General features: G+C 39.2%; 1 protein-coding gene across 1 annotated transcript in view; it reads left to right on the forward strand.

Annotated features, from left to right (window-relative positions):
- The first annotated feature begins 2,570 nt into the window (after nucleotides 1-2,570).
- LOC124402973 (serotransferrin-2-like) overlaps nucleotides 2,571-8,904 on the forward strand; it is an 8,354-nt gene continuing 2,020 nt past the window's right edge. Inside the window, exons 1-13 of the mRNA XM_046876463.1 lie at nucleotides 2,571-2,666; nucleotides 3,577-3,713; nucleotides 4,863-4,965; nucleotides 5,090-5,275; nucleotides 5,390-5,516; nucleotides 5,799-5,854; nucleotides 5,926-6,086; nucleotides 6,702-6,852; nucleotides 7,474-7,640; nucleotides 7,773-7,869; nucleotides 8,312-8,329; nucleotides 8,467-8,640; nucleotides 8,755-8,896. Of these exons, the coding sequence (XP_046732419.1) occupies nucleotides 2,627-2,666; nucleotides 3,577-3,713; nucleotides 4,863-4,965; nucleotides 5,090-5,275; nucleotides 5,390-5,516; nucleotides 5,799-5,854; nucleotides 5,926-6,086; nucleotides 6,702-6,852; nucleotides 7,474-7,640; nucleotides 7,773-7,869; nucleotides 8,312-8,329; nucleotides 8,467-8,640; nucleotides 8,755-8,896 (1,559 nt within the window). The 5' untranslated portion in view covers nucleotides 2,571-2,626. The remainder of the gene's footprint in view (nucleotides 2,667-3,576; nucleotides 3,714-4,862; nucleotides 4,966-5,089; nucleotides 5,276-5,389; nucleotides 5,517-5,798; nucleotides 5,855-5,925; nucleotides 6,087-6,701; nucleotides 6,853-7,473; nucleotides 7,641-7,772; nucleotides 7,870-8,311; nucleotides 8,330-8,466; nucleotides 8,641-8,754; nucleotides 8,897-8,904) is intronic.

Genomic DNA, 8,904 nt, shown 5'->3' on the forward strand with positions numbered 1-8,904 from the left:
TGTGTTGAGTTTTATTGTGTTGTGTTGTATTATGTTGAGTTTTGTTGTGTTGAGTTTTGTTGTGTTGTATTGTGTTGTGTTGTGTTGTGTTGTGCTGGTGTGTATTGTATTGTATTGTATTGTGTTGTGTTGTGTTGTGTTGTTGTGTTGTGTTGAGTTTTGTTGTGTTGAGTTTTGTTGTGTTGTATTGTGTTGTGTTGAGTTTTGTTGTGTTGTGTTGTGTTGTGTTGTGTTTTTGTGTTGTGTTGTTGTGTTGTATTATGTTGAGTTTTGTTGTGTTGTGTTGTATTGTGTTGAGTTTTGTTGTGTTGAGTTTTGTTGTGTTGTATTGTGTTGTGTTGTGTGAACTTTACTCGGAACCCTGAAAGGAATTAAGTGCATTATAGATAAACCTAATGACCTTTGACCTTTTCTCCTTTCCCTGTATGATCATATAGACAGTGGCATTAATGCAAATGTTTTGATAAATTTCCAAACAAATCTTTTTATTTATTGCACAATTTTAACAAAGGCCAAGAAACCCACTAAACTATATCAGTCCTGTAACAGCAGTAACAATAATAATAATATTCACATGTGATAATAAATTTATATTTAAAAATAATAACAATTATAGAAATGTATCTGATGTTAAGTTTGTTTTATTGTGTTAGTGGATAATTGTAATATATTTATTTATGTCTAAAGGAAAATGATCAGCCAATGAAATGAGTCTAAATGTCTCAGTAATAATAATAAACATCACTTTAAATTGAAATATAATAACTAGAGTTTTTTTTCTACAATCATGAGATGAATTTTGATCGATATTCATGTTGGAGACAGAAGGCAGTAACTGTCCTGTAGGTGGCGCAGTGTAATGAACCCACGCTGAACAGGTAACGTTAACGCTGACCTTCGATAAGTCTGACTTGAACTTCTTGACGTGTGAATATCATGCCACTGAAACATGCCCTCTTATCTCCTGCCAATACGGAAAGGTCAGAGGTGAAAGTTCATGTGTTCCTGAGCGACGTGCCGTTCGACTCGTTTGTGTGGATTGGTACTTTAGTGACTTTTCTGATGACGGGTCTGAGTTTATGCTCCATCAGTCACCAGGGGAGAACGTTAAGAAGGTTACGCTGTGAGTGAACCCTGGAGCTGCACAAATAATCAACAAATAAAGTCTTTCTGGTACATTCTCACCTGCTCTCTGAAATCATCATCAAACAGGGTGCAGACAGACAGACACCAGACAGACAGAACCCAGACAGACACCAGACAGACAGACAGCAGACAAGCAGCAGAGAGCAAGACTATAGAAAAAAAAAAGAGAAAAGGAAAAAATCAATAATATTGTGAAATTCAGTCCCAGATCTTTTTCATTCTGTATTTTCCTGCATTGCTTCATGTACTCTGTGTGTGTGTGTGTGTGTGTGTGTGTGTGTGTGTGTGTGTGTGTGTGTGTAAAATTCCATGGTCTTGACCTCATAATATCATGGAATTAAGGTCTTGTGTATTGTGATGTATTTATTTTAGTAAAAATGAGAAGAATTTCACGTTCCGCGTGAGTAAACACTGATAGCGATGCCCTGAGCGATGTGCTCCTCAGGAATGATTTGCTGTGAACTTTCAGCTCCTGCGTTGTGTAATATTGATCGTGTCCACATCAGACCACCGGCACAAAACGCTGTGGAAAATCCGATGGAAAATCCGAGTTGTTCTCAAACACTTTCTCTGATTTTGTCCAGCCAGTGAACAGTCGCTGTGGCAGCATTGGCAGGGGGTGAAGTTTTCTGTACGGAGGAACGAGTTAATGTAGTGTGGATGAAAGGAGTCTCCAGTATCAGTGCTTTATATCTCCCACATCACAACAGAACACGGTTTCTCACTAACGTGATGTGAAAGCTGTGATGTGCATCACTTTTGGATCGTCCACACATAAAGAACACAAAACCAATTTTAGAAAAATCTGTTTTAATTCTTTTTTTTGGTCAAATTGTTGCCATTTTATTATTTCAATTTCTTTTTGTTGGTAAATAATAATAATAATAATAATAATAATAATAATAATAATAAAACATGAGTTTGTACTGAACTGTTCTCACTTTAGCAGAAAGAAGCTTTAGAAATAAAAGAGCATCATTTCATCCTGATTTCTCTTTAGGGGTGTGAAGCCTGTGTGTGTGTGTGTGTGTGTGTGTGTGTGTGTGTGTGTGTGGAGCATGTTGGGTTATTTAGGAATAATAAAATTAAGCGCATGTATGTGTAAATCTGTGACAGTTTATCTGTGAATCCCTGAAACTGTAAAAACCTTCTCTTGCTTTTTACTTATTGAATTACAGAACATCCTCCTGGTATTGTAATTTTTACATGTTTACAGAAGAGCGAATAAAAATGGACTTTCACTGGAATTTGCCAAAAATACACAATCGGTTTCCTTTTGAAACACACAGTAGTGCACTATACAGAGTGTGGGAACACCTGAGTTTACACACTCTATTTAGTGCTGTTGTGTAGTGAACAAGAAGTGGTTTGTGATTAAGCCCACACCTCCTCTTGAGCCTGACTCCGCCCCCTCAGCTGTAGGCTCCCTATAAAGGTTCCCTCCCTGTCACACTCAGTCTGCTTCATCCAGGGGTCCAGTATGAAGCTCTCAGTCCTCTGTGCCGTCCTGTCCTGCATCGGTAAGTGTTCAATATATTCTAAATGCTCGACAGCTAACAGGCAGACACACACCAGACAGACTGCAAACAGACAGACAGACACCAGACAGACTGCAAACAGACACCAGAGACCAGACACACAGACACACAGACAGACAAACAACAACAGACAGACAGACAGACAGACAGATAGATAGACAGCCAGGCAACAGATATACAGACAGACAAGCAGACAAACATCAGACAGACAGACAGGCAGGCAGGCAGGCAGGCAGACAAACAGCAGACAGCTAGACAAAATAACTTTGTTGTGTAGATGATTGTTCGAATCCAAATTATTATATTTTAATGAAAGTAAATAAAATGATTGTAATAAATAATTATAATAAAAATAAGTGAACTTATTTTGAGACATTGTGCAGCATCAGCAGAATTGTTTAAATTGATACACAAAAAATATCTTCATATCAAATACCAAAACTATTTGTCTTGAAACCTGAAATACACTCGGGACCAGAAGAATCTTCTGATAGAATCCGATTAAAATGTCACACTTCTTTATGATCAGTCTAATAATATAACAGTTACAGGAAGTGGAATTATTTCACACCCTACGTAGTGCCTGTGTGTTCGTGACGCTCGGGAATCGAATGCTCCATAAATAAAGACTCGATTGACACTCGTGATTTTCTGTAATACACTCCTTATTTTCAGCTCTCAGACGTCTGTCAGTGTCTCACTCTGAGCTCGTCTACAGTGTTCACTGTGTCAGTGGTGCTGAACTTCAAATAAATAATAAATAAAACTAAAACACTGTGACTTTCATGTCATTGTCCTCAAAACAAGAAGTTTAATAACAGTTGTTGTTTTGCTTCATGAGATAAATGAGTGATGTTCCTCTCTGACTGTGACTGGGTTCTTGTGGTTCCAGTCCTCACCCAGGCTGCACCTCAGGCCGCGGTCAGGTGGTGTCTAAAGTCAGAGGAGGAGTCAAAAAAATGCCTGAAACTCGGATCGCTGGTCTGCGTAAAGAAGGCAGGAACTCGGGAATGCATCGAAGCCATTGGGGTAAAATACAAGTCTACATGATTTCCACTACAAACACCAGCACAAACCATCAACTCTAAACCATTAAAACCATCAACTCTAAACCATTAAAACCATCAACTCTAAACCATTAAAACCATCAACTCTAAACCATTAAAACCATTACATCCTGGTTTACATTATTATATTTATTTCTGTTCATCTTCTAATCATCAAACAACAAAAAAAACAGTGATACATCCTTACTGGAATCTAAAGGATTTTATAATGGTTTCTAATGGTGTCCAGTTGATACACAACACATGATCTGCATGTGATCTACAGGTGTTTTATTGGTGCTTAATGGTTTCAAATATTAGATTCCATTCCATTAAAAGGTTACACCATTGCATCACTTTCCATTAAAACCAATACAATTCCCATTATAACCATTAAAACCAACCAATACAATTCCCATTATACCCATTAAAACCAATACAATTCCCATTAAAACCATTAAAACCAACCAATACAATTCCCATTATAACCATTAAAACCAATACAATTCCCATTATAACCATTAAAACCAACCAATACAATTCCCATTATAACCATTAAAACCAATACAATTCCCATTATAACCATTAAAACCAATACAATTCCCATTATAACCATTAAAACCAATTCTATAAAGGTTTCTATTACTTTTCATTTTCAGCAGTTTTTTGACCTGTATATAATGTGAACATGAAAATGTTTTTTTTTTGTTTAAATCAGTGCAGATTCTTTACTTTATTTTTAATATATTCATAAGAAGGTTTTTTTGAAACACAAAACACTTCCTTTTGTCACCTTATTAATCTCTGTGTCTGTTTATTACACTAGTCTATAACTACAACCATCTATAAGTTAACGTTGTTGATTCATTCTAAAATACGCTAGTTAGCAAGCTAGTTCTAGGACATTAGCATTGGCGCTAGTTAGCATAAATCTACAGAATAGATGATAAGACTGATTATAGGGTTTGAGGATGAAGGCTGTTTATCTGTCACACACGTATGATACGCACGTGAGGTCAGAACGAAAAAAGTCAAGAAATATCTGATTTGCTTCTGATTTGCTTTACAAGAAAAAACAAAAAAAGTTTCTCTATTTTTTTTTAATGAAACTGTTTGAATGTGTTTTGATTAGAAAGGTGAAGCAGATGCCATCACACTGGATGGAGGAGATATCTACACTGCTGGTCTCTCACCCCATAACCTTCACCCCATCTTGGCAGAGCATTACAACACAGGTAGTCTCTAAAGCAATCTAATAAAATGGAAAAAAAAAACATCAGTTAATAATAATAATAATAATAATAATAATAATAATAATAATAATAATAATATGAGTGTGTGATTATGATGTTGTTTCAGAGTCGTGTTACTACGCTGTAGCTTTGGCGAAGAAAGGCACTGGATTTGGTTTCACGGACCTTCGAGGGAAGAAGACGTGTCACACCGGTTTGGGGAAAACTGCAGGCTGGAACATCCCCATCGGCACGCTCATCACTCAGGGCCAGATCAAGTGGGGCGGCATCGACGAGACCCCTCTGGAAAATGGTGAGGTGTTCTTCAAGTTTTTGAATTTCCAGCCAATCACAATCCACTATTCACACTTTATACACTATACTATATATACTATATATACTATATATATAAGATTTTGTTTTGCAGCTGTGGCAGATTTCTTCTCAGCCAGCTGTGTTCCAGGAGCCACAAACAAAAAGCTGTGCCAGTTGTGTAAAAAAGGGTGCCAGCGTTCTCACGAGGAGCCGTATTACGATTACGATGGAGCTTTCCTGTAAGAACCTCACCATTTCATTTCCTTTCTTATTTAATGCCCTCCTTCTCTTTTCTGCTAATCAAAATAACACACACACACACACACACACACACACACACACACACACACACACAGCTTTCTCGCTGACTCTTATGAAGCACTGACACTGGAGACTCCTTCCATCCCTGTTACACCAGTCTCTTAATACTTTGAGGAGCATTACCATCTCCACTCTCCTGGTCGTCTTCAAAATCAAAATGAGTAATAAGATGTGGAGTAAAACCTTTCCTGTTCCTGCAGGTGTCTGAAGGAGAGGAATGCTGATGTGGCGTTTGTGAAGCACCTCACGGCTCTCGGTGAGTAAAAAGTCAATCAGTTACTAAGTAAGATGGAAGCTGGAAGTATTGAGATGGTGTTTTGTTCTCAGCTGCTGGAGATGAGTACGAGCTGCTGTGTAAGGACGGCAGCAGGAAGCCTGTTAGCGATTATAAAACGTGTAACCTGGCCGAAGTTCCTGCTCACGCCGTCGTCACGCGCTCTGATAAAACCCTGACCGAGGCCATCGTTACTGTTCTGGACTCACTGAAGGTTTGTGGTTTAATACGTTTAAAGAATCGTGTCTTTAATTTAATCAATAATCATTATTTCATGCCCTGTGTAGTGACTGTGTATACTGTGGGTCCAAAAGTATTAGGACACCTGCCTTTTCCACCCAGATGTGGTTCTTCCCCAAACTGTCAGCACAAAGTCTGAGACACGTGATTGTGTCAGAAGTCTCTGGATGCTGTAGCAGGACATTTTCTCTTCACGTGAACTAGGAGACCCAAACCTGCTCCAGCATGGCGATGCTCCTGTGCACAAAACCAGCTCCATGAAGATGTGCTTTCCATGAACTCCTGCTATAGAGCTCATCAGTAGTTCATCAGTACCTGACTTTACTAACACTCCTGTGGCTGAATAAATCTCCACAAAATCTCCACAATCTTATGGTCAGGTGTCCACAAACTTTTGGCCCGTAAATATCATTTATAACAGTGTGTGTGTGATAACGAGCAAACATCTGAACTGGGATGACACTGAACTGGACTGGGAGACACTGAAGTTTCAGGTTTCCAGTTAGTGTTCAGACTCAATGTTTCTCCACCGATGAATAAAATGCGACAATAAGTTTTTAAATGCGTTGAAAACGTTTTTGTGTCACAGGACAAGGGTCTGTTCTCCTCTGATGGCTTCGCTGCACCCAATCTGATATTTAAAGACTCGACGACGAAGCTGACGCGCCTCCCAGAGCTCACCAACTCCTACATCTTCCTGAGAGCAGATTACTGGAACTCCATCCACTCGCTCAAAAGAGGTGATTCACGTGCACTACACCTCTGAACATGTGGAACGTAACGTAACGGTGTGAGATGTTACAGGATGTTGGTGCACAATGTGAAGTGGAGAGCAGTAAAATGGTGTAAGGTCTCACACCTAGCTGTGGAGTATCACCTTATACCATGGTGAGGAGCTCCTGGTGATATTGATGTTTGTGGAGCAAAACTGACTGAATGAATTCAAATAAGATTGATGAGATGTTCTTCTGCGTCCCTACTGATAATGAAGCTGGTGCTGTTTACTCCTGGTGCCATTTTTTAGATTGATATATTTCTCATTTTAGTATGTAAAACATCACTGATTGGAAGGGAGCTCAAACAAACAAACAAACAAACAAACAAACAAACAAACAAACAAACTAAAAAAAACCAAACAGGACTCAACTAGATGCCCTGTGAAAACGTGCACGTCTCACCTGTGTGTGTGTGTGTGTGTGTGTGTGTGTGTGTGTTAAAATCACCGTTCCTGCTCGGTTACGCTCCCAGTAGGACATGTGATCGTGTGAGGAAAGGTCCTGGATGTGTTGGTGGATTAAAGTCAGTATCCGAGGCAGGAAACAGGAAGTGTTTTCTAACAATGAAACTCTTTTGCTCTGCAGAAAGCACAGCCGTCACATCGTCCTCAAAAATTAGGTGGTGCACCGTGGGCCATGCTCAGAAGAGTAAATGTGATACATGGAGCGTATTTACCATCGATGATCAGGGAAATGCCAAGCTGGAGTGTGAATCTGGCAGCACGGTGCAGGACTGCATCCAGGCCATCCTGGTAAAAACATCACACTGAAGTCTGACGAGATTCAAGCCGGTGTATGGTTTTATTTATTTTTTATTTTTTTCATTTTTAAACTTTTCTTTTCTTTTCTTTTCTGTGTGTGTGTGTGTGTGTGTGTGTGTGTAGCTTAATGCAGCTGATGCTATAGCAGTTGATGGAGGAGAAGTGTATACTGCAGGAAAGTGTGGTCTGGAGCCGGTCATGGTGGAGCAGTACGATGATGGTGAGTGAAATCCTTTTCTGGATTGTGATTGGTCAGAAGGTCTCTATAACAGTCGGCCTACGTTATCGTTTCTATAGTAACACGTGGTAAATTCTCATACAGAAGTCTGATATATGGCCATATATTTATATATATTATTAATACATGGATGACATGTTTACTATATACATATGTGTATCATATATACATGTGTATTTGGGAAAATATGTTACATATATGTAGAAGTGTCTGAAATATTTCTATATCTGTAAAATCCACACATGAACACGTGTACAGTATGTGTGTTCTGCATATGTATGAGAAGTGTTGATCCTCAATAGATGTAGGAGGAATAAAACACCTGGTCATGTGATCACATTTAGAGCAATAAGAATGTGAACTGGAGGTTATAAAGCAGGATAAATAACAATCTTCTCTGTTTTCTGCTTTTCTTTCTCAACAGAAAAGTGTAAACCTCCAGGTATGTATTGTATTTATTTATTCGTTTGTTTGTTAATTTTTTTTTCTTTTCAACACTTTAATATTACATCAGCAGTGTAATAAATGATTATCTGAACACAAACCCCTTCAGCGTGTGATGTTCTGTTTCCTCCTCAGGACCTGGTGATGAAACCCCGTCTTATCACGCTGTGGCTGTAGTGCACAAGGACTCCAGCTTGACCTGGAACACGCTGAAGGGGAAGAAGTCGTGTCACACGGGTTTCGGGCGTACAGCAGGCTGGAACATTCCCATGGGTCTCCTCCATGATAAATACAAAAACTGTGACTTCTGTGAGTCGGGAGACGAACTTCCTGTTTCATGACATCATCACTCTCACACCTTCTTTATACAAACGTGCGTCAAAATAAAAAATCGATATCTCACGCTGTATCTCTGCTCCACAGCCACGTACTTCAAGGAAAGCTGCGCTCCAGGTTCCGATACAAAGTCAAGCCTGTGTGCTTTATGTAAAGGAGGTGAAGCTGGCAAAGACAAATGCAGCCCCAGCAATAACGAGCCTTATTACGGCTACGGTGGAGCCTTCAGGTACGTCT

This window comes from Silurus meridionalis, chromosome 20, assembly GCF_014805685.1.
Source record: "Silurus meridionalis isolate SWU-2019-XX chromosome 20, ASM1480568v1, whole genome shotgun sequence".
NCBI lineage: Eukaryota > Metazoa > Chordata > Actinopteri > Siluriformes > Siluridae > Silurus > Silurus meridionalis.